Source organism: Hypanus sabinus, chromosome 4 (assembly GCF_030144855.1).
Source record: "Hypanus sabinus isolate sHypSab1 chromosome 4, sHypSab1.hap1, whole genome shotgun sequence".
NCBI classification, from domain to species: Eukaryota; Metazoa; Chordata; class Chondrichthyes; order Myliobatiformes; family Dasyatidae; genus Hypanus; species Hypanus sabinus.
The window spans coordinates 45,541,014-45,567,138 of NC_082709.1; the positions used below are offsets into that span (position 1 = coordinate 45,541,014).

At 41.6% G+C, this 26,125-nt stretch overlaps 1 protein-coding gene across 5 annotated transcripts; it reads right to left on the reverse strand.

The window, feature by feature from the left end:
- Positions 1–379: 379 nt before the first annotated feature.
- Positions 380–26,125, reverse strand: ftcdnl1 (formiminotransferase cyclodeaminase N-terminal like 1). Of its 5 annotated transcripts, XM_059966983.1 has the most exons (7): positions 26,049–26,125; positions 24,784–25,106; positions 15,835–15,976; positions 15,650–15,763; positions 13,475–13,630; positions 3,677–3,868; positions 381–1,512 (listed from the first exon to the last, which is right to left on the reverse strand). In XM_059966983.1, exons 3-7 carry the CDS (start codon positions 15,947–15,949, stop codon positions 1,073–1,075), a joined length of 1,017 nt encoding a protein of 338 aa, XP_059822966.1. In that variant the 5' UTR covers positions 15,950–15,976; positions 24,784–25,106; positions 26,049–26,125; the 3' UTR covers positions 381–1,072. The 5 variants fall into 5 exon arrangements, with proteins under 5 accessions (XP_059822968.1, XP_059822966.1, XP_059822964.1 ...); XM_059966981.1 differs by lacking the exons at positions 24,784–25,106; positions 26,049–26,125 and adding an exon at positions 22,507–22,622; XM_059966984.1 differs by lacking the exons at positions 24,784–25,106; positions 26,049–26,125 and adding an exon at positions 22,507–22,621 and having other exon boundaries at positions 382–1,512; positions 15,650–15,745.

Below are 26,125 nucleotides of genomic sequence, written 5' to 3' on the forward strand. Positions count from 1 at the left end.
TCCCTGGTGGTTGGTATGGACTCAATGATCTGAAGGATCTATTTTGGAACTGTTTATCTCTATGACTCTTATGACCTGTAAATATTCAAGTATTCATAAGCCACTGTCTTCAGAAAGAGAGGAAAAGACCTGGTCAGTGGTGAAGCAATGGTGCTTGGCACTGAATTCATAGGAAGCTCCCCATAAAACAAGATCAAAAGATCTGTCGCAAGAACTTTTTTTCCATCCCAGTAAGGCCTCTATTCACATTTATCAATGGTATTCATCAATTATTGCACCATCAAGCTTGTTAAAAAAATCAATGGCATTAAGGAGTTCTCACAGCAAATCAGAAGGGAAATTTTACACTTGTTACAGATTGTAAATATAAACACACAGAATTAACGCAGAACCTGAAATTCTTTTAAAGATTTAATTTTGAAAAATATTCGCAATATTAGAAATGTTTGTGAGGTAATTAAAATTCACATTGTAGTACTGTTTTAGTTAAGGTAGGAATCTGTTCAGCAGCAAGTTAAGAATTTTTAATAACTATAATAAATTATTAAAAGTTTAATTAGTCCTCAGAGAAAAGAGCATAACATTTGCAGGCTGCTAACAGCAAGAGTTGTTTGAATGTAGCTTCTGTTAAGTGATTTCCCCTAATACCATTGGAGAAGGTTATACACAATCCTGCTTGCCCGGAAGACAGAATCACAGACAGCATCTTCAGATTTCCACATTCACCTAAGCCGGATTCCAAAATCTGAGCACGGATTTTCCACGATGCTGACACTTGATCGTCCTAATCTGGGTGAACAAATAAGCATATCCTCCCAACACCCACAAAGTGTCAACAGTGGCACTGGCTTTCTTTGGAAACTGGTTATCCATCTACCAGCTCAGGGCATTTTTTTTTCTGTTTTCACTATCTATTGCAGATGCCAAACTTTTGCAAACATTTGTTCCCACTCATTGATCTTCTTATTCATTTTCCAAGAACATGATTACAGACTGATAGTATCAATGTTATTGTACAGAGGATCATCTATGTGATGAACTCAGCACTGCTCCTCACACTAACAAACCTCCCTTACATTGTAATGACCTTGCGCTTTTTCCAGAACTCTCCAGTCCCTTCCCGTATAGCTTGTTCTGCTAATCTCTTGCAATGCTCAGGTGTGAAGCCAACCAATGCAGTGCCCACTGTTGCAACTCCGAGGTTTTCAGCCAGTTCTTTAATCCGCTTCTCGATGGAACTTGGAGAGAAGTACGGGTATTCTTCACCCTGAATGAGGTAAGAAATATATTTCCCCCTTTCTTCTGTCACAAGTGGTAAAGGCTCATCTTTAAAGCTTTCCACATTGCAGGCTATCTCCATGGTACCCTCATGAGGAAAGGCCATTGCCTGGATGCCCTTAAGGCCACCAACATTTGCTCCACGGATGGCACCAGCAATCTGTTGTCCGACATTCAGATCCTGTGTGTCTATAGTCACATTGCAGTTCATAACATATGGGCTGGCACCAATACCTAAAAGGGCAAAAAAATCCATTCTTATTGGATGCCACTTTTCAGAAATGGTAAGTAGCTTGGTTTCAAAATACATCTTTATCTTTCCCTGGTTCACAGAAGTGCAGTAGTTAGTGCCACTGCTGTACTGATCCTGGTTCGATCCTGACCTCTGGCATTGCCTGTGCACATGACTCTGTTGGGTCCTCACAGGTGTACCAATTTTTTCCTGCAAGCCAAAATTGTGCTTGTACGTTAATTGGCTAAGGTAAATTACTCCCAGGTGTGAGTTTATAGCTAAAAGGATTCAAAGGGAATTGATGGGCATGAGTAAAAGAACATGAGTTGCAGAGGTATAGAGATATAAAAAGAGGGAGAACAGGACTGCAGGGATTGTTCTAATGAAAGACAGCAATTAACCTGATATGTTCTAAAATTAACAACTTGCAAAGGGTTTTTACAAAAACTCGTCAATTGGAAATATTAAATCAGTTTTGGTGTCTATAAATTTTACCTAACTGCTAACTATTTCTAGCATTTTCTATCTTCTCTTGCAAATGATAAGAGGGAAGAGATGTAGAGTGGTGTAACGACGTAGAGAGGGAACTTTGGGGTAACAAGGGTTAGAGTCACCAGTAGCAAAGAAAAAAGTCAAGAATGCTCAGGATATCGTCATTAAAAAGCTGGAGAATTTCAAAGAAAATAGTCATGATAGAGAAAGTTAAAGCTTGTGATCTGAAAACATTAAAAATGACTTTAACAGTCATGCACATAAGACAGGCTGGAAGGAGGTTGAAATACAAGACATGTGATGAATAATGTCTGGCTGATGAAGTATGCAAAATGGGAGATCAAAGCAATGTGAAGTTCAACAGGCTTGTCTAAAAGTGGCAAAGACATGATTGTGAATTTCAACAGCAAACAGGGTGGAAATAGAAAAGAAGAAATTGCAAAATTAGTGATGGACTAATGACGGGGTTGGAAGCTTATGAGATACAAGTGGTCAAATAGAGCAGCTAAACAAAGCAGGAAGGCAAACTTTGAGGGAAGATGGGCATCAGATGCAGATTCCTTATATTCCCCTTTTCTACCCTTAGGGTGATTATTCCAGGATTATGACCATGTATGCTGTCTAACTATTACCTAAAATACTCAATTTCCTTTTTTATTCCACTTTATTTTTGCTTGGAATCCTAGACAGATTTGTCCTTCACTTAGCCAAATATGATGAGCATCCTCAACTTCACCTGCTCCATCATTGAAATGTTCCCACAGTCAATGGACACACTTTCAGGGACTCTTCATCTCATGTTCTTGATATTTATTGCTTATTTATTTATACTATTGTTTCTTCTTTTTGCATTTGCACAGTTTGTCGTCTACTGTACTCTGGCTGAAAGCACGAGTTTGGCAGTCATTCACTGATTCTGCTATAAGTTACTATTCTGCAGATTTGTTGAGGTTGCCCACGTGGAAATGAATCTCAATGTTGTATATGGTGACATATATTGAAAATAAAATTACCTATAACTTTGAACTTGAAATCCTATCAGAGCTGGAAACTATAAACACTCTACAACTATCCACGCTTGCAGTACATTGTCCCAAATGTTCTCAAAGGTTGAATGTGATGCAAATTAATTAATTAAGAGAAACAATAAGCACTTCATTTATATAGATTCTAACACATTTTGGAATTCAGATGTCATGAAGCTCAAGTTTACACTGGTAGAAATTCAGTTTTGAACCCTTTTCAATGAATAAGTTGGTCTCTGTGTTACCAGTTAAAACAGATACTATTCAACATCAGTGATATTAATTTGTGTCATGGGAAAGTAGTATTTGAACCAAAGAACTTTCCAGGCAAGCTCCAAATCTAGATGAAAATGGAGCTCTGATTTAGCATTTTAAAATCAAATGCTAAAATCAACAACAGTAAAGCCCACCTGATTTAAAGGTACAGGAACATTAACAACATAGTTAAGCAACTCAGAGACAGATGGTGCAATTTGTATCAACTGAGGCAAGGAGGAATAGAAGTCATAATAATGCTAAGCCAAGATGGATCAGCGGAGATAAAGACAGTGTTTGTGCACTTGGGAACCTAGAGCTTTTCTGACTGCAATCCTGACACTCACTTATTCACTTCAATCACATAATGTAGATTCCAGTTCAGAATACCCACCTGTTAAACCACATCTGGGAGAAATTGCAGCTCCCACATCTGGCTTTCTTTCCTTCACCTTTAAGCTGCTCCTGTTAAACCAGTTCAGTTCTTTCCTGCGCTGGACCAGAGTTCGTCTGAGAGGTCGATCAGCGTATCCAAAATAAAAGAGACTACAATCTGGCACATCGACTATTAACTTTTCAGCAATATCTGTGAAGAAGAGATATATTTTATTTATGAATTTTTATTGAGAGATATAGTATGGAACAGGCCCTTCTTGTCCAACGAAATGCAACCCACCTATTTAACACTAGCTGAATCACAGGTCAATTTACAATGGTCAATTAACCTGCTAAATGGTACATTTTTGGTATGTAAGAGAAGACCAGGCATGTAAAAACCAGAGCATATGAAAAAAACCATACATAAACCCTTGACTTACAGAATCTGCTCTGGTATCTAGCTATCATACCAATGTGTTATTTAAATGATAAGTTTCTGCTCTGAATCAAAGTACAAAAGAATACACAAAAATGGCCAGAGGAAGATTAATTTTGTGCTGCTTTTAGATAAAAGGTCTTCACTTTTCACACTCTGATGTGAACATTGGCAACTTTATCAAGAAACGTGAAGTGCTTTGTTTACCACCATGGGAGCTTGCCTCAGGACTGTACCACTAAACGCTGCTCATTACATATGCTGAGCACATTACGTTTGTACCTTTTCACTCCTAACATAATAAATCCTTGCTAGTTATCTATATTAGATAGCTCACTCAACTGGTTGTCCTAGAACATGAGATGTCCTTTTTTCAAACAGCCGTTTCCCTTCCACCACCATCGATGCTGCCCTCACCTGCATCTCAATTTCCCTCACTCCTTCTTCTCACCGTCATAACAAGAATAAGGTTCCCGAGGGCAATTTAACATAGTGGGGTGACTCAAGGTACTTGACAGCAAAGTTGGACATGAGATCACACGAGTAAATTTAGAAAACAGCATAAAACTTAATCAAAGCAACCTGCCTAAGAGAATCCTAAATTATACATTTTAAGATCAAGTCATTATTATACAAATCCAATGTGTGTACACGTAATCACAGGGCTGATGGACAATCAGAACTGTGTGCAAGGTAGGATATGGACAGCTGAGTACTGGTGTAGAATCAGACAGAAGAGCATTGGAATCTGACATTACAAAGGCATGGATGAGAGCTGCAGCAGAAGGTAGCTGAAGCAGAGATTCTGGTTGATATTATGGAGCTTGATAACAGTTGAAAGCTCATTGAAGGACTAATGTAACATTGAAGTTGCAACCAGCATGATTCACCTATAGACAACACACAGGGAGAAGGATGGAGCCAGCGGTTAAAGAACTGAGGTTGCACCAAGATCCAAATGCAAGGGCTTCATTAGAGCAAGTGCCTTCCTATCAGACAAAACGTGTGACAGATCAGACAACCTGGCCCTCAATGTCAAGGAATTAATTGCAGACTTCAGGAAGAGGAAGTTGAAGAAACACACACCAGTTCTCATTGAAGGATTTGCAGTGGAAAGGGTGAGCAGCTTCAAGTTCTTGGCTGCCAACATCTTTGAAGATCAATCCACGGCCCACCATAGTAATGCAATTGCAATGAAGGCACAAAAGCAGCTATACTTTATTAGGAGTTTTAGGAGACTTGGTATATCACCAAGTTTCTACAGATATGCCATGGAGAGTGTTCTATCTGGTTCCATCACAGTTTGACATGGAGGGACCACTGCAATGGATTGGAAAAAGTTGTAGAAAGTTGCAAGCTCAGACAGCTCTATCACAGGAACTAGTCTTCTCAACAGAGGACACCTTTTTCAAAAGACAATGCCTCAAAAATTCAGCATCCATCATAAAGGACCCAAATCACCCAGGACATGCCCTCTTCTCATTGCTACCATCAAGGAGGAGGTACAAGAGCCTGAAGACACACATTCAACATTTCAGGAGAAGCTTCTTCGGCTCCACAATCAGATTACTGAATGGGCAATAAATCCATGAGTACTACCTCACTATTTATTTTCCTCATGTTGCACTACTTACCTATTTTTAAAATATACCTTATATGGTAATTTATAATTGTTTCATTATGAAATGCAATGTACTGCTGCCACAAAACATCAAGTTTCACAATATACTGTATGCCAGTGATATTAAACCTGATTCCGATTCTGACACTGGAGGATTGGGAAAGTGACAGTGGTGAGATTTGGGCATCTAGATTCAAAACTGTAATAGCAAGGGGCAGCCTATAGTTAAGCGAGAGGAAGGAACCACGTCTAGATCTATAGGAGCAGAATGAGGCACTGCAGAGGAACTGATGTAAATGCAGGAAGATAAGCCATTGCAATTAATTCTCAGGCTATGAGTAAACAGATAACAGTGGATGAATGCCTCCCAGTCAGAAGACAGCGGACAGATAATGGTGTGATCAACCATGTGCCTGGATACCTTGTCTTAATCATGGTTATAAAGGGTGCCATTTACAATAATAGCAACCAGAGTAGCCAACTTCCTCTGTGCATCAAGCAGAATAAATTCCCCTATGTAGATCTGCCAACAACATCTTCAGTGCAGGTCTTGGTGATCTGCATTGTAACCAGGATGTTGTATGCAAAACCAAGACAAAGTGACCTCACTGCCAACAGGATGCCAATTATCCATTTAATTCAAGTTGCTGGACGATTTGATTGATTATTGTAAATTACACCCAGTGGCCACTATATTAGGTACATCGGTACACCTGCTCATTAATGCAATTATCTAATCAGCCAATCATGTGGCAGCAACTCAATGCACAAAATCATACATACAATGTCAAAGAGTTCAGCTGTTGTTCACCTCAAACATCAGAATGGAGAATAAATGTGATCTAAGTGACTGTCGATACCAGTTGAGAGGTGGTTTGAGTATCTCAGAAACTGCTGATCTGAGATTTATATACACAACGGTCTATGGAGTTTACAGAGAATTGTGCGCAAAACAAAAAGCATCCAGTGAGCAGCAGTTTTGTGGATGAAAGTACTTTGTTAATGAGAGAGGTCAGAGGAGAATAGCCAGACTGAAGGAAGGCGACAGTAACTCAAATAACCACACATTACAACCGTGGTGTGCAATATCAAAGAGGATCTCTGAGCACAGAAAACAGCAAACCTTGAAGTGGATGGGTTACAGCAGCAGAAGACCATGAACATACACTCTGGCCTCTTTACTAGGTACAGGACAGGAGGTAACTAGTAAAGTAGCCACAGCGTTTATGTTAATAATGCATTCTATTTAAATGGATGTAAAACAATAGAGCAATACAGGTCCTTCAGCCCAACCAATCCATACCCACTAGGTTGTCCACCCAGTTAATCCCAGTAAGTCCAAGGCAGCTTTAAGGCAATGCCATTCACACAGCTATTCCCCGGTTACCCTCTCACCTGCTCCACAGTCTAAAGGGGTTGCTCTCCAATTGACTTCCTTGCCCACTTATCCCTCCCTACTGATCTCCCACCTGGCACTTAACCCTGCAAGTTACACCTGCCCCAATATGTTCACATGGATGCCTTGGTCAAGACTTATGACTACACACTACAATGACAATGTATACAGAATACTCCCCTTTCAGTCCTGTTACAGGGCTGTAGGCATCTTTTGCCATGTGGGAATCCTGCCTTAACCTGAGGACAACCTGTATATTTTCTGTCCATAAACACAGCGCTCTGAATCCTGGATGACATAGTGATGAAGAGTGTCCACCAAAACGTTGACTGTCTATTTCTCTCCATAGATGCTGCCTGACCCGCTGAGTTCCTCCAGCTCCTTTGTCTGTTGCTCTAGCATCTGCAATCTCTTGTGTCTCATTCTGTTTCCTTATTGAACAGGTAAATATTAAATAGTAATTATATCAAGTCATCCTGGATCAGAAAGCTGTGTTCAGAAGTATTGAGTTAATTATATGCATCATTCCCAGATTACAGCACGGTTCTGTTCCTGAAAACTGTAACCCGAGCAGTTTGCAAGTCAGAAATGCCACCAGGAATGGAGCTTCCTCACGGCAGATGATGCCTGTTGCTCTGCAGCCGCTGACAAATTCATCCCCACCATTCCCCAAATGCTCTCTCAAATGTATTGGCTGGGTATACTGCTAGTCAGACGTCCATAAGATAGGTAGGACCTAAGCTGTTAGTATGAGTGAGCTTTTGATATGTTAGGGTAGAAAGCATCAAACAGAGAATATGGATTAAGAGGTAATGCTCTGAAAAGTTGCAGTGACTCCCTGAAGCTCAACCTACCACTGTCCTTCAGGTAGGAGCCCATCATTCTCTCACCCTGTTACTCTACAGGGAACAGCAACCAGCTGGACCTCTGCTACCCATGCCCAGCTGTGCTGTCAGCAAGTCCAGTTCCTTGAGTCATTATCCAAGGCCATCTGGAGCCTCCTCTTGCTGAAAGACAACTATTTTCCACCAGCGATACCGATACTGCTGCTCAGGAGCACAACTTCTCATAAAAATCCGGCTTCAAATATATACTTTAGGTTTTAACCTTCTGATGAAGAAAGCATGCAGCAATACTTGGCGGACAGATGAGGAAGTACTGAATCGGAGATATACAAGGGGTTGGGGTTGCATTTGCTGGTTATGAGTGCATGAACTCCTCACAAAACAGCCTTGGAAGAAAAGAATCTCCAGCTTCTTTCCTCCATTCCTTTTCTCCACTCCTCCCGTCTTCAGCTGCTCAGAATACAAATGTCACAAGGGTAGTGCCTTCGTTATGGTGGTGCTATGCCACTTGAAATGGGCCACTAAACCGAGGGGGCTGATAGCGAAGGGGGGGGGAGATGCCTGAATTACGTGGGGAGAGGGTAAAAAGGAAGCCAGATTGGGGGGGGGGGGTTAGGTCAAGGGCTGAAAAAGAAAGACACTGATAGGACAGTAGAGTGGACAATCGGAGAAGGGGAAGGAGGAGACCCAGGGGAAGTAACGGCAGATGAAAAGTAAAAGGTCAGAAAGGGGACTAGAGGAATGGGGGGGGGGGGGATAATTTTGTTCACCGGAAAGAGAAATCGATATTCATACCTTCAGTTTAGAGGGTAGCCAGACAATTTGTGTGAAACTTGGTGTATATTGTACGTGTGTGTGTGTGTGTGTGTGTGTGTGTGTGTGTGTGTGTGTGTGTGTGTGTGTGTGTGTGTGTGTGTGTGTGTGTGTACGTGTACGTGCGTGCGTGCGTGCGTGCGTGCGTGTGTGTTGCCTACTGGAGGCCTCATCCAGATACAGATGATACAGCTTGTTGTCCCATAGCTGCCTTCTGGTTTGTGGTAAAGGGTCAAGTACAATATGTACCGTGGCCTGGTCCAGAATAAATACATTGTAACAGAAGTCAGGATACCAGGAATTCTCCATCCATGGTTAAAAATCAGATAAGCATCGAGAAAATGGAATCCATTGCCATTTCAGATTACATCGGAGCAGAAATATGTTACCACAAAGGTACACATCCCATCATCACACCACTGGTACCTTTGCTAAAGCTTGAAATCTCTGAAAACTCACTAAGATCCTTAGTAAGAGCCTCAGGTCCCACACCACCAGGTTCAGGAATAGTTATTACCCTTCAACCACCAGGCTCCTGAACCAGTGCGGATAAATACACTCACCTCAACACTGAACTGATTCCACAACCTAAGGACTCACTTCCAAGGACTCTGCAACTCATGTTCTCGGTATTATTTGTTTACTTATTTATCAACATGATCATTTTCTTGTATTTGCACAGATTGACTTCTTTTGCACACTGGTTGTTTTTCAGGCTTCGTGTGCAGTTTTTCATTGTTTCTACTGTAAATGCCTGCAAGAAAATGAATCTCAGGGCAAGGTATGATAGCATATATATACTTGGGTAATAAATTTACTTTGAACTTTGAAGGATATCCACCTGCTGGCCAGCAAAGACAATGAAATGTAGTGAGCTCTCATTAAGTAAACAATCACAATGAACCATTATAAAATAATGGATGGCAAAATGTGATCCATTGCCAATATCTCCAGCATCAGCTTACGAATGTCGAAGGCAATGCAGTCCTTGCCCTGCTCTATCGATACAGTCTTGGCTACAGAAGGTGGAAGTGAGAATATCCGAATGGAAGTACACACATCTCATACTGGAATCTAAGTTGAAGAGTGCTACCCCAAGCTCTTGTTCAACAGCCTCCTGCTGAGAGCTTCTCTTTCGCCTTTTCTAGCGGCAAGTCTTGCCTCCAACTCCCTGGTTATTCATGCAGTCATACAATATAATAAAGGAAGTGTTTACTGCTACATCCATTGCTGAGAGCAATTGGTGCAGAATTAATTTAGCAAGAAGTGATTCAGTAACCGTCTCAGCATTCCCTGTAGACTTGTGCAGTTTAAGCTAAACTTAGAAGGCACAAAACTATTGTCTAATTGTTGTCAAAACAAGAAAGAAATTAACCAGTCGTTAATCAGCAAATAGTTAATGATTCCTTTAAACAGTGTTATTGGGGTTCCCAGCTTACTGCAGATTCCTCCCCCACCCCCAAGTGTCATAGCACAAAACCTCAACTGTCCATTTCCCTCCATAGACGCTGCCTGTCCTGCTGAGCTCTTTCAGCGTTCTGTGTGCATGTTGCTCAACATTTTCAACATCTGCAGATTTTCTTGTGTCTTGGATCCATAAGAGTTCTTTCAGAATGCCAAAGGTGTGGGCTACAAATTCTTCTGTGTGAAGCTAGACCAGTTCTTCTGCAAACTTGGACTTAGGCTTACTTTCCCAAATCAATATTGCAAATCTCCTGCTCTAAACATGCTCACAGGTGTTCACAAGGGCAGAGATGTGTTCAGAGGCACAGTGGTTAAGTTGCTGGATCAACAGCCTGGCCTGTGTATGATTCCTACGCATGCAAATTTCTTAAATGCCTCCTCATTTCAGGGGCAATTAGGGACAGACTACAAATTCCAGCTTTTCCACATCACAAGAATGAATAAAAACCAAATATCCTGTGGCCGATTCACAGGCTGTGCAGATGCTACTCTAGCGCAGAATATTCCCAGTGCCCATTCCCTTCTGCAGACTCATTACTTAGGCAACTACTTCATTTTCAGCCCAAGAAAGGTTTGATTATTAATCTACAGTGGTCAATTATTGTTGTTTTCTGCATTGTCACCTTGGTGAAATAGTAAATGGTTTCAAAGGTGCAGGAATAGGTTTACAAAAGAAATTACAAAAGCAAATTGGGTGTTGGGTTCGCTATACAAAGGTGATAAGTACAAACACCATACTAAACTTGTATAAAACAATACTTTGAGCTTAGCTACTGTACTTTCCAATGATGGGCACCACACGATGGGCATGAAAGTTTTACTATAATGGTTCCAGAGGTGCAATAACAGTCTTACAGTCAGCGTCAGTAAGACCAAGGAATTGACTGTGGACTTCAGGAAGGGGGCATCGAGGGAACACACACACCAGACCTCATTGAGAGATCAGAACTGGAAAGGCTTTACAATTTCAAGTTCCTGGATGTCCACAACTTTGAAGATCTATCCTGGACCCAACATACTGATGCAGTTACAAAGAAGGCACGTCAGCAGCTATACTTGATCAGGAGTTTGAAGAGATTTGGTAATGTTAACAAAAGACTCGAGCAAATTTCTACAGATGTACTGTGGAGAGCACATAAACTGGTTGTATCACTGTTTGGCAAGGAGGGGCCACTGTATAGGATCAGAAAAAGCTGCTTAATGTTGCAAACTCAGCCAGCTCTACCATGGGCACGAGCCTCCCCAGCATCAAGGACAGCTTCTAAAGGTGATGACTCAAAACAGTGGCATTCATCATGAAGGACCCCCATCACCCAGGACACGGAGGAGGAACCTGGCTGCCCATCGGGGGATCAGAGGTGGAGAGGTTCAGCAACTGTAAAAATCCTCAGTGTTATCACTTTGGAGCCCTGTCATGGGCTCAGCATGCAAGGGCATTCAGAAAGCACGGCAGCGCCTCTATTTCGTGGAAGTTTACAGCATGTCATCTGAAACTCTGACAAACTTCTAATGTTTTGTGGTGTATATTTCTGATTGCACCATGGCCTGATGTGGAAATGCCTACATATGCACTTGAATGGAAAAGCTGAGAAACAGCAAGTGGATATAGCCCAGTCCATCACAGGCAAAGGAAGCCCTCCCCACTATTGAGCATATTTTCACAGAAAGTTGTTGTATCCATTATCAAGGACCCCACCACTTAGGCTAAGCTCTCTTCTTGCAGCTGCCATCAGGAGGAAGGTTCAGGAGCCTCAGGACTCACAACACCAGGTTAAGGAACAGTCACTACCCCTCAACCATCAGGCTCTTGAACCAGAAGGTATAACTTCACTCAACCCATCACTGAATTGTTCCCACAACCTATGAACTCACTTTCAAAGACTTATCTCATGCTCTCAATATTTATTGTTTATTTATTTATTATTATTAATATTTCTTTTGTATTTACACACTGGTTGTTTGTCTATCCTGTTGGGTGTGATCTTTCATTGATTCCTTTGTGTTTCTTGGATTTACTGTGTATGCCCACAAGAACATGAATCTCAGGATTGTATATGGAGACATACTGTATATGTACTTTGATAAGAAGTTTATTTTGAACTTTTAATTATTATATATATTATGTTGTGCAATGTACCGCTGCCACAAAACAACAAATTTCACAACATATGCCTGTGATATAAAACCTGATTCTGATAGGTCACAGATACAAGTTCTGTCTGCAGAAACTGAGCTTGTTCTGCTTACTGTTTTTGCTGGAAGAACTCAACAGGTCGAGCAGCATCTGTGCAGATAAGAGGATGTTTTGGATCAAGAAGGAGGGTGTGGGGTGTTATCCTGAAATGCTAAGCATTCCTTTGCCCGCACAATTGCTACTTGACTAACCAGGTTCGGAGCAAATGGACAATGAGAACCCGTTTTCAAAGGCTGGGTGATCGATATCTAGAGGGTACAGATCTGAAGTTCCTGAGGGGAAACTTCCCTAGGATTAGCTTAAGTTGATATGGGTGTTGGAAATGTTCAACAAAGTGTTCAAAGACTAACAGATAAAATAAACGAGGTGTAGAAAATGAGGGAATATAGGAAAAGAATTGGGAAGTAGAGCAAACTCAATTGGTATTTTAGCAAACCAGAGCTAATGGATCAGATTTACTTCTCCTAGACTGCAAAATTGCATGATTTTGTGATGTTCATGGCATCTTCCATAACCACTGGATTTTCCAAAGTCCTTACAAAAAATTAAGTTCTTCTGAAGTATTGTTTAATACAAGAAATGTAGCATCCGATATGTATAGAAGATGTTCCTACATACAGCAATGAGTTAACCAATGCTGGTTGAGGGATAAATATTAGCCAGGTCTCCAAAAAGAAATATCCTCCTCCCCCCCCCCCCCCCCCCACCCCGTATAATGTCTAGTGTCCATTTCACCAGCAGTCAGTACTTCAGTTTTCTATCTCATTCAAAAGATGGTACCTCTGACTCCTCAGTATCGCAAAAATATATCAGCCTACATTATACACCACTTGAGAAAGTTTTGTTTAAAGATCAGCTTGAAACATTAACCGCTTCTCTCTCCACAGATGCTGCTTGACCTGCCAAATCTTTCTTGCACTCTATTTTTATATGCTCCTAATTGAGGGATGACAGTATTACTGCTGAATCAAAGCAGATAGTAAGATAGCAATGGAGCTTTCATTCAAGTGTGAATAAAAAGAAGCAGGTACTGCATTTAACTCACCACGAGCCACTCTGCCACACTCCTCCAGACTAACAGACTCAGAGAGAGGGTAAATGGGGACAAGGTCCACAGCTCCAAGACAGGGATGAATGCCAATATGAGCTTTCATGTCAATTAAGTTAAATGCTTCAACGCATGCTGACAAAACAGAGTTACCTGTAAGAGGAAAAGTGCCTTGAACTTCAGATACATCAATGGCTGTCTCTTTCGACTTAAGGCACCTTACCAACTTTCACAGTCCCACCCTCAATTCTTTGGATTGGTTTGCAAGCATCTCTCCCTTCTCTTTTACTGGTTAAAATGACAGTCAAAAGTTCTGCAAAATAAATGCATCAGCTAATTAAAGTGTTCACCCATTGACCTGACAGGACTGGAGATTGAAGAAATCCTTTTTTTAAAGGATTTGGTTAGTAGTGGTAAATTAATTTATTTTTTGAATTAAAAATGGGAATATTAGTAATTTTTCCTTGAATAATAAATTGCTGATATAATTAAGAGAGACTTTAAAATTCCATTCCATTGACTGTCTCTCACTCCCTATGAATAAGATGTCACACAGGCAGTTCGGCCGGTGAGTGGTATGTCTGAAATGTTTGTCAACTTAATCTTAATGCCACAAGCCCGTATTTAAGGCATAATATATTCTCTATCACTTTCTTGTGTTTTCTATTACTGATAAGCTCCCTATGTATATCCTGAAAGTTTCTTGTGTTTTTTCATTGTCACTCGAGCAAAATGCAAAAGTGCAGCCTCATTTCCACACTCTGCTCCATCCCATCTCATCTTCATTAGAAACAGGACAATGTGGAAAGCCTACTGACATGATGTCCTTACCCAAGGGAGAGACATGCCCAACAGAAGGAAAGCAACAAAGGTTTAACAGACTTATTCCTGGCATGTGTGTCAGTATATTTTAAAGGAACAATACATCCAATTCTCATTAAATTCTTATGGTGACACACGCAAAATGCTGGAGAAACTCAGCAGATCAGGCAGCATCTATGGAAATTAATAAGCAGTCGACATTTTAGACTGAGAGCCCTGCATCAGAACTGGAAAGGAATAAGAAGGTGGGGGGAGAGGAAGGAGGACAGGCTGGAAGATGACAGGAGAAACCAGGTGAGTGGGGGAGGGGGGTAATGAAGTAACCTCTCTCCCCCCCCCCCACCCCAGAAGGTGATGAGTGGAAAAGGGCTGGGGAAGAAGGAATCTGACAGGTGAGGAGAGTGGATAATCGGAGAAAGGGAAGGAGATGGGACACCGGGAGAATGTGAAGGGCAGGTGAGAGGAAGAGGTAAGAGTAAGAGGCCAGAGTGGAGAAATGAAGAGGTAAAGGGGAGGGGGGGGGGGGGATAATTGCTGGAAGCTAGAGAAATCAATATTCATCCCATTAGACTGGAGGCTACCTAGATAGAATATGAGGTGCTGCTCCTCCATTCTGAAAGTGGGCTCATCGTTGCAAAAGCAGAGGCCGTGAAACGACATGTCAGAACAGGAATGAGGATAGGAATTTGTATGATGCTTGACAGGTTAGATGATGTTTCTCCTGCTTGAGTCTCTCAGAACCGGGGACACCATCTCAAAATGAGGTTATCCATCCAGAACGGAGATGAGAGAGAATTTCTTCATTCAAAAGAAGTTGTCTACCCAGGAGGCTTAGTCTCTGAGTATACTTAAAATAATCATTGATAGTTTTTGATTCTAAATGATTTGAGGGAAATAGGGTTAATGCCAGAAAGCTGCCCACAGTTAAAGATGGTTTATAATCTGACTGAGAGGCACAAAGGCCAGATATTTACTCTACATCTTATTTTCTCATATTTTTGGAAGAGGTGACTGAGTTTAGTTTATAGGTGTTTGTTCATAAATTCCAATCATAACGCTTCCCTCAGAAATCCACAGAGATGGTCCCATGAATATCAGAAAGTCAATAAAGAGTCCCAGAATCAACTCACCAGGACCATTTCTTTTCTTCTCTCATCTCACTAACGTGACAGCCCCAAACAAATTGCCCCTTTGTTATCTAGTTTGTAAATACTAAATCTAACACCCATGGCGAAATCAGATCTAAGCTTCAAACCCGAATTCTGCGTTTGAGAATTTATCTCGACCCAGAAATAACTTTATCGCTTAATAAAAATATAACTTTAAGAGCCAAATGGAATGAAATCTTACCTAATGTCTCAACTGAACCTGCGAGAGTTAGAACTGATCTGTTGTAGTCATAATCTGAAAATATGTTCAGTACAGTTGTCTGCATTTTCTTCTGTCCTGTAATCAAAGCAAAAGCTGATCCATTAGAATTTCAAGAAGGAACTTTTACTTAGAATTGTACTGGTAATAAAATAAATTAAATCTACCTTGTTTATCACTGAGTGCAGCCTTAGCAACACTTTCCACAATGTCTTTCTTTCTGGCTTCAGAGATATTCAGCAAACACACAGCCAAGCGGAGGTTTAATCTTTGTGATGCCATGCTTTGGCTCAAAGAGGAAGCCTAAAACTGAAGAAAATATAAAGTAAGTTCTGTTTTCTAACATTTTGCAAAATAATTTGCCCTGGTGAGCCTCATAACTTTCCAAGCAAACGAAGGGCTTCCCGGCTCACTCCAAACAACATACTGCACAGAGGAGCACGGAGCGGATTCAGTTGGTTTGCTCTGCCATTTTCTCTCGATTCTGGGAAATAGCAATAATTCTGCTCTGCATTGTTCCCTGCAGCTCTGCAGACTTCAGACATTTATGTCAGATGCATCTGTTTCGCTGCAGCAAGTTTTATTTTCCATGATGTGGGCAGCAAAGTGCAAATCTAAATGCAAATTAATTTAAAATCAAGGGCAAACACGAGGAAATCTGCAGATGCTGGAAATTCAAACAACAACCCATACAAAATGCTGGTAGAACACAGCAAGCCAGGCAGCATCTATAGGGAGAAGCGCTGTTGACGTTTCGGGCCGAGACCCTTCGTCAGGACTAACCGAAAGGAAAGGTAGTAAGAGATTTGAAAGTAGTGGAGGGAGGGGGAAATGCAAAATGATAGGAGAAGACCGGAGGGGGTGGGATGAAGCTGAGAGCTGGAAAGGTGATTGGCGAAAGTGATACAGAGCTGGAGAAGGGAAGGGATCATGGGACGGGAGGCCTCAGGAGAAAGAAAGGAGGTGGGGCACCAGAGGGAGATGGAGAACTGGCAAACAACTAAATATGTCAGGGATGGGGTAAGAAGGGGAGGAGGGGCATTAACGGAAGTTAGAGAAGTCAATGTTCATGCCATCAGGTTGGAGGCTACCCAGCCAGTATATAAGGTGTTGTTCCTTCAACCTGAGTTTGGATTCATTTTGACAATAGAGGAGAACAGTGCTTCTCCCTATAGATGCTGCCTGGCCTGCTGTGTTAAAACCAAGGAACTGTCTCATTGCACGAAAATACATGTTAATGAATGCTTGAGATATGAAATGAAACTAAATAATCCTGGAAGTGCTCAGCACAGAAACAAATAAAGGTAGAACATTTCAGGTCAATGACCTCTCATAGGAAGAAAAGGATACGAAGCCGACTCTACTTTGAGCATTTGCCTCTGCCAATACTCCAACTCCCCTGACTGAAAGAGGCAAAGAACCTACTTTGTTTCTCAAAAACAAAAGAATAAAGACTTCAGATTTTGCTTTTGATACATGGCAACAAGTCAGTTCTATCACATTTTTCAGAAATAACATTTGGCAGCTGTGCAGATTGTTCGCAAATATTTCAGAAGTAACAACAACTCCGAGACAATAAATGGCAGTAAATTAAGTGATGAGGGCTGTTACTTTTTATCAGTACACAAAGGTTTCACATTGGTTGAAGATGACCTTTGGAAATAGAATATTGGCATTTTTCATTGTTCAGGAGATCATTGAACAAGCTCTTTATTATCTATCTTCTTGCTTTGTATCAAGCTAATAAACTGACTGTAATAAAAATGCAATTAAAAGACATTCTGCCACATTCCATTTCGTAGCTCAAATATGAAATTTATCTGGAACTCACGGAAGACCTAGCTAGTTTCCTGTGCTGTTCTTTGTAATCTTCTTGGGCAGTTCTCCAGGACTCTGGATGACTCGAATCCTCTCCATTTTGCTGGGATGGAAGTTGCCTGTGCAGGAATTCTTATAACGAGAGGTTGTCCTTGCACACAGAAGATTGTCTTGACAGGAGATCTGCTTCACTGTGGCTGATTTATTATCCCTCTCAACCACATTCTCTTGTCTTCTCCCAGTAACCTTACTAATCAAGAGCCTATCAATATCTGCTTTAAATATATCCAATGATTTGGCTCTGAATTCTACAAATTCACCACGCTCTGGCTAAAGAAATTCCTTCTCATCTTTGTTCTAAAGGAATGTTGTTGTCTTCTGAGGCAGTGCACTCTGATTCTAAAAGGAAATATCCTTTTCATGTCCACTCTATCTAGGCCTTTCAAGCCCTACCTAGACCCACCCTGTTACCTCTTGACTTCCATCCCTTTCTGCTCCCTCTCAACTTAATTTGCTGCTTTCTCTTTGTCCCCTTGAATCACTCATTCTCCTCTGCCCTTTCCAAACTGCTAGCTACTCATTCTCCCCACGATTGAGGATTCTACATCGCCAGCCATTACCTATCACCCTCATGCCACCAGCCATTACCCACCACCCTCATGCCACCAGCCATTACCTATCACCCTCATGCCACCAGCCATTACCCACCACCCTCATGCCACCAGCCATTACCTATCACCCTCATGCCACCAGCCATTACCCACCACCCTCATGCCACCAGCCATTACCCACCACCCTCATGCCACCAGTCATTACCCACCACCCTCATGCCACCAGTCATTACCCACCACCCTCATGCCACCAGCCATTACCCATCACCCTCATGCCACCAGTCATTACCCACCACCCTCATGCCACCAGCCATTACCCACCACCCTCATGCCACCAGCCATTACCCACCACCCTCATGCCACCAGCCATTACCCACCACCCTCATGCCACCAGCCATTACCCACCACCCTCATGCCACCAGCCATTACCTATCACCCTCATGCCACCAGTCATTACCCATCACCCTCATGCCACCAGCCATTACCCACCACCCTCATGCCACCAGCCATTACCTATCACCCTCATGCCACCAGTCATTACCCACCACCCTCATGCCACCAGCCATTACCCACCACCCTCATGCCACCAGCCATTACCTATCACCCTCATGCCACCAGTCATTACCCACCACCCTCATGCCACCAGCCATTACCTATCACCCTCATGCCACCAGCCATTACCCATCACCCTCATGCCACCAGCCATTACCCACCACCCTCATGCCACCAGCCATTACCCATCACCCTCATGCCACCAGCCATTACCCACCACCCTCATGCCACCAGCCATTACCTATCACCCTCATGCCACCAGTCATTACCCACCACCCTCATGCCACCAGCCATTACCCACCACCCTCATGCCACCAGCCATTACCTATCACCCTCATGCCACCAGTCATTACCCACCACCCTCATGCCACCAGCCATTACCCACCACCCTCATGCCACCAGCCATTACCCACCACCCTCATGCCACCAGTCATTACCCACCACCCTCATGCCACCAGCCATTACCCACCACCCTCATGCCACCAGCCATTCCCCACCACCCTCATGCCACCAGCCCAGGTCCCTGAAGCTGCTGGTGCTGAAGCTTGTGACACAATGCAGAAATTCAAACCAGAAAACTGCAGCTGAACTTCCAGCCACTCACAAAGTTGTGTGTGGTGTTCCCCAATGATCTGAGGGTGGGATGATGGTCCCCACAGCACTGACAGAGGTGAATTCATCCAGAAGAAGCCTTTCAACTGGCCATGATCATCACTCTAAACTCACTGAGCCTCTATCTCTTACACACCACATCCTCTCCCAGGACCTCTGTCTCTCACACTCCTCTTAACGGGGCTGGTATCTCCTATAATCCTCTTAAACCATGGACGCTTCTACATCAATCAAACTCGGCTTCCTGGGGCACAAGGTCTGTATGGTTTGAGCATAACTGGTGTAGGCTCTTTACGAGTCTGTAGTTTCCACATCAGTTCTCTCCTGTCATCCTTGCCAATCAATTCTAAAAAGATCCGTGTTTAAATAACATCACCTCACATTCTCCTCAACTTTGGTAAATATCATTCAATTCTTACTCAGTCAATGTATCCCACGAACAAATCTGACAAATGTCAAGGGAACAACCGTTGATTAGGTGCAGAGACCATAATTGTAGAGGACTCCAAATGCACAGTCACTTCAGTGGAGTTGTAGCAGACTTCCTTATTCTTTATTTCCTGGCTGCCTAGCAACAAATGCCAGCTTACATTTTGCCTTCTCAAATCCTTGTGGTGCTAACATGGTCACTTACATGTTAGCACCACAAGTATCACATGGCGTTTTGTGAAGCAGTAAATCAAGGTCTCCATGTGCACATTCAACACCTCTTACAATTGAAATCTCTTTATTCTTCATCATATTTTTTCAGACCAAACCAGCAGTCTTAACCACTTAAACTTATATACCACTTGCAGACATTTTAGACTCATCACAGCTCAATTACCCAGCAAGCTTTGTATATATTATACAGTACTCTATCAATCCATTTAAGTTATTAATATATTAGGGAAAGCAGAAAGCCTAGAAGTTTCCCTTTGCGCAGCAACCTGCCAACTTGAAAACTATCTCTACACTCTTTTGACCTTTAAGCAACTCTAATGTTACCCCCAAATCCATGAGTCCCAGTTTCATATAACTACTTTTATTGTTGTACCTTATTAAATTTCAGAAACACCGCTTTCACTATTATCCCTCATCTCAATCACTTCTCACATTCTCAGAAAAAATCTCTTTCTAGATTTGTCAAATAAACTTCCCTTTTCATGTAACCACATTGGCTTTCACTAACTATATTATGATTTCCTAAATGCTCAATTGACACACCCTTAAACTAAACTGAACTGTTTTTCTAACAACCCATATCAGACTAACTGATCTAAAATTTCCTATGTTTTTGGTTTCTCCCCCTCCTTCTCTCCATCTCCCTCCCCACCTACCCCCACTCTCCCTCTCCTGTCCTTCCACACCCCCCCCAACAGGAATATTAGCTTAATTTTCCTGGACAATGCAGACTTTCTGATTTTTTTTTCTCTTAACCTATGCTACTGAAGATATACACTCAATATTTCAGCAACAGCTTCTTCCCATCTGCCATCAGATTTCTGAATGGACAATGAATCCATTAACACTTCCTCACTATTTTCTGCAATACTTATTTATTTTTATATACTGTTTAATTCTTATTGTAATTTATAGTTTTTATTGTTACATATTGCAATATAAAGGTGGAGCAAAACAACAAATTGCGTGACATGCTCCAGTGATATTAAACCAAATTCTGCTCCCTCTTTCTTACATATAGAACTGCAGTTTTTAGTTTTTATTTATTGTTAGTTTATTTCACATTTTTCTACTTTTTCTTGTGTGAACCCACAGGTCACAAAATTATGAATCCTCAGGCTTAGTACTTTCTCATCAACACAAATTTCATCCTTTATTCTAACTATATCCTTAATTGGTTACACAGTTGGATCACTTTTGCTGTGCAGCTCTTCATTCTCAGCTGCTTGCTGGTCTTGTTCTTTATCTGTTGGCAAACTTTTTAATCTAATTTTCAGATCCAGACCTATTCACTACTTATACCCATGTAATTGATTTTATTTAAATTCAAGACCCCACTTCAGACTCCTGGACTGAACATAACCATGGCACTTTATTCCTATTACTTCCCGAGAATAACCCTCAATACAAGATTACTAACTATCTGTGTCTCATTAGAGTTTTAAACTGCCTGTCCCTTACATACTGTTCTCTAACATACTGCTCCTCAAAAGTGCACCCATTTCATTTGATCCAAATTTTACAATTTGATTGGCCCAGTCTGCACAGGATTAAAGTTTCCCACAGTTACTGCATTTTCGTTGCTGCCAATCGTTCTCACATTTTGATCTGTCTCTGTTACCGTTATCAAGGAGCCAGTAAGTGACTGCCTTTAGTGCTTTTGCCTTTTAACTCCATTCATACTGCATCAGTGTCATTCCTTATTTTATTGTCCTGGCTAGAGGCCCCGGCGTCTCCCATTTCCCCTTTCTTTCTAAATATTACGCTCTGTCATAACTATTATCATATTGGCCATAGAGGATTTTTTTAAAAAAACTTGTTAACCCCTCAGTGTTGGGAGTCAGATCTCAACGCCTATGGAAGCGTTGTATTTACTTCAACACCAGCAGAAATAATTATCCACAGGTGACAACAGTACAGGTTTTTTTTAAAAAAAAACAATTTTATTGGGCAATGTTGGTCTACTACAAAAAATGGGAACTGTGAACTCAAATATGTCTTAAAAAATTAAGTACAGGTGTATAGTAAATTTTAACTATCCCCTATTCCCATTTGTTTTTTTCTGCCTTCTGTAATTTAGGAAATACAGACCGCAATTACGAGAACTGTGAAATAATAACGGATTACAGTACTAACATGTGCACCCTGAAAGTTAACGAACCGTCTATCTTTAATACATTAATGTAGTCCAGTGCAAGTGTCCCCACGAGAGCCCAAACTTTAGCTCGACTTTGTACAGCTGCTGACCTACATACACACTTGGGATCCAGCTTTTGTTGCTTCAAAGAGCAGTTTCCGAGGACCTCTGTCTGCACAGGAGGAAATTGCGGGCCGGTGATATCACAAAACACGTTCGCCACTGGAGCCGCGCAGAAGGCGCCGTGTATCTTCAAATACAATTACCCTTCACACTCTCTATTCGATTCGCACTGATCATTTATCTTTAACTTCTAGACAAAGGTTTCATACTCACTTTAGAGTGCGTAGGCTTAATTTAGTTTTTTTGCAAATATTTTTGAGGGGATAGGGTTTGCATATATGCACATTGGCTATTTTTAAATTTAAAAAAGTTAACACGCTCACCTTCAAGTCCAGAAGGACCAATTGGTTACTAAAACTTTCAGAGTGGAAACAAGCACTGGACCTTTGGCCACTGACACGGTACTTCGACTATGGCAAGCAACGCAATCCAAACTTTAGCAAATGGTGCCCCCGTCTGGCATTGACAAAGCATTGCTTTTCGAAATTATCGGCTCCAGACAGATATAACCATATAACAATCACAGCACGGAAACAGGCCATCTCGGCCCTTCTAATCCGTGCCGAACGCTTACTCTCACCTAGTCCCACCTACCTGCACTCAGCCCATAACCCTCCATTCCTTTCCTGTCCATATACCTATCCAATTTTTTTTAAATGACAAAATCGAACCTGCCTCTACCACTTCTACTGGAATAAATACAGTACAACACTCGGATATCTAGAACGGAATCTGGAAACCTTCTCATAACTAAATAACCATACCAAATGGTACACAATAATAATAGCAATTATTAATTTGATAAATTCACAATACACAACTCAAAATGGCATGGTTACCTTGTTAGTAAAAGGGTAGGAAGAACAGGGAAAAGCAATTGATGAAAGGGTACAATTTGGAAGTGGTTGCAGAACCGCAGCTGAATTGGTACAATTGGAAGAAATTGACTGATAGGCTGGGAAATATTTTTTGAAAACACAAGATTTACAGAGTACAGAAACAAGGAAGTTATGTTGAATATTTCCTAGCAACTCGGGTATTGTAGGTGAAGAGTCCAGAGAAAGTGAAGAAAGGATCTATTTGTTAGTCCTGATAATGCGGGACACGGATAGCAGGGAGAATCCAGGATTATTCTCTTCAGAGCCAAAGACTTTGTGGAGGAATTTCATAGCAATGTTCAAAGGAGTTTAGACAAAAGAGAAATAAAAGAAATAGTTCCCATCGCAAGAGGTTCGGGAGCCAGAGGTCCTAGATTTGCACTGATTAGAAAAGAGCTAGTGGCAACTTTGAGGAAAGTCATCTCTGTGTAGTCTGAAATACACCTCGAAAGGGTGATGGAAGCAGATTACAAGAACGCAGGTAGAAAGATGGGAAAAGAAATAAAATCCGGGTCTATAGAGACAGAACCAGGGAGTGGAACTGACAAGGCTGAATTGCAAAGCCAGTCTGTGTTCAGAGGCTGTATTCCCTCCGTCCATGTGTTAACGATTCTACAAAATACTGCAAATACAGGAAGTCTGAAATAAAAGCATAAAAGATAATACTTAGCAGGTCATTTTGGAGGCCTCTACAGAGACAGAAACAGTATCTTAGAGGACCTTCCCAGGTGCTGAACGCCTGACTTGTGCACATCCGAACAAGCGTTTGGGAGATCGGCGGGATGGACTTGCCAGTGGCTATGGGGCTGCGGACCGTACCGGTGCATTTCTCTGGCCACCTCAGCACTGAGTCGCGGCCGAGGAGGAAGCGCTGAGCAGACTCACTCAGCGGGTCAGTGCGGCAGCTTCTCCCAGACCTGCTCGCTCTCCCGTTATAGCTCTTTCTGCGATCCTTTCCCACTGCTTTTGTTCTTTTCAACTTACATGTATCTCACAATATGGACATTTCTCAGGAATGGAACCCTGACGAGTCCCAGATTTGCTTCTAGTTTCATCAGCACTTATGAAGGGACATCGACCCAAAACAGGATGTACCTGAGCAGGTGAGTAGCTGCAGCATTTGTTGTTCTTAATTTAATACTATAGTCACAATAAATGTACAAAGAACCTACTTTAAAATATCATAGTTTTTTATTTCCATTTCCACTTCAAATATCAAAATCACCATGGCTTCTATCCAATCCCCTGACACTTGGAATGTGGGTACAGGATACAATGGTTAGGTACTTGACCAACGATCTTGGAAGCATGAATTCAGGCCTACTGTTGTGAGAATATCAATAAAAATTATTTTTAAGAAGCATGGGTACTAATAATTATTGGATTGTCATGCAACTCCAGCTGTTTTTTTTTAAGGGAAGGAAGCCCACTCTTCCTTTTCTGCCTGATCTTTGGATGTCTCCAGAACCATGACACTTTGTCCCTCTTTAACATCCCCCCCCCAATGGATTAGCAGGCATCAAAACCATCACGTCACCAGAGGTTATATTGCGGTAATGGGAGGATGGAAATCATTACCATTGGCACTGGACCACATGAACTCATGGTATTGGGCCAAAGACAGAGAAAACTCTGTTTGGTTACTATTTACTGCACTCTCTCCACCGATCAATAGTACACTGTTACTTGCGCGAAATCCCAAGGTGCACAGCAAGCACATACCCTGGGAGGGGAACTTCAATGAAGTGCAACCACTGGCGATCTCCGAGGTCATCACTGCCAATCTATGTCAGATAGTGAGAAAACCGCAATGACGGTGAATGACTGCCTTGGTCTTGCCTTGCTGGTCAAATTATTGGATTTGTTAGTCCTTTGCCTGAAGATACTCTCATTCAGATATTGTGTTGTTACCACTGCATTAAGAGTAATAAATTCAGCAACACAAATGGAGTTTCCGGGAGGTGCAATGATCCAGCTGCAGATCTGCTTTCCACCATATTATGTAACATGTTCGGGGATGCAGAATAAACCATGGTCTTGACAGCCTGTGAATAAATGCAAAGTGCTTATTTCAAATCTACGTCCAGTCATGGATCACTGAAGTATCTATAAAGCTCTATTCATCAAGGACACCTGCACAATAAAATCAACAATTGAATGGGGCCACAATAAGCCCTGACCAAAAACAAAATAGTTAAAAAAAACCTGTCTGCTGGATAAGGTACACACTACTCTCTTGTTTAGCCAACTGTTAAAATTGACAAAGAATTGCATGTTTCTGAAGCATAGAATTAGTTATCAACTCTCAAAACTATTAAACCATCTAACGAGAATCTATTTTTAAAAATTAAACTTAAACAAGTTGGTCCCTTAGAGCCACATCACCTATGAGCTGAAAGGGGAAGCAGTCCCTGAATAGGGTACAATGCTGTGAAAGGTGGATTCTCCTCAGTAGCTGGTGGGGTTCTGGCACAACTCTATTCCTGCAGTAAACTAACAACAAACAACTTGAGGATTTTTGTCCTTGTGCTTGGCATGGTTGCCATCAGCTACATAATTGCATATGAAATTGCCAATGTTTCCAACACAAAATCCGGTATTTCAACCTTCCAACGCCTGCAAGCTGCAGCTTGTCTTGTAAAATGTTTGTGCTGTTGTTACCATTGCTTGTACACGTCATTTAGCCCCTCCCACCAGCAAAAAGATCTAATTACACCATGACAAATTTGCAAAGGTAGTCTCTAAATGCAGCCACAAAAATCAACAACAGAAAAGTAGTATATGTAAGACTATTAATACGTCACAGATGAACAGATTTTTTATGCGCCATAATGAAGTTATTAGGCATGCATGTAGATTTTCTGCATGTTACACAAATGTTCTTTGCTGTTGAGGGATTTTACGTTGTTTAAAGAAACAAAATATAAAGGGAGTTTATTGATTTTCATTGATTTAACAATGTACTTCAGAAACAATTATCTACTTACACATTATGAAATGTCATCTGTACATTTTTCCATAGACGCTGCCTGGTCTGCTGAGTTCCTCCAGCAGCTTGTGTGTG

What these genes read in the sequence shown, in the direction of transcription:
- ftcdnl1 (XM_059966983.1), bottom strand. Translation starts at nt 15,949, where the DNA reads ATGGCATCACAAAGATTAAACCTCCGCTTGGCTGTGTGTTTGCTGAAT. An exon ending in AGGTTCAGTTGAGACATTAG is followed by an intron (nt 13,631 to 15,649) that starts GTAAGATTTCAT and finishes TTCCTCTTACAG; the next exon opens with GTAACTCTGTTTTGTCAGCA. An exon ending in GTGTGGCAGAGTGGCTCGTG is followed by an intron (nt 3,869 to 13,474) that starts GTGAGTTAAATG and finishes TCTTCTTCACAG; the next exon opens with ATATTGCTGAAAAGTTAATA.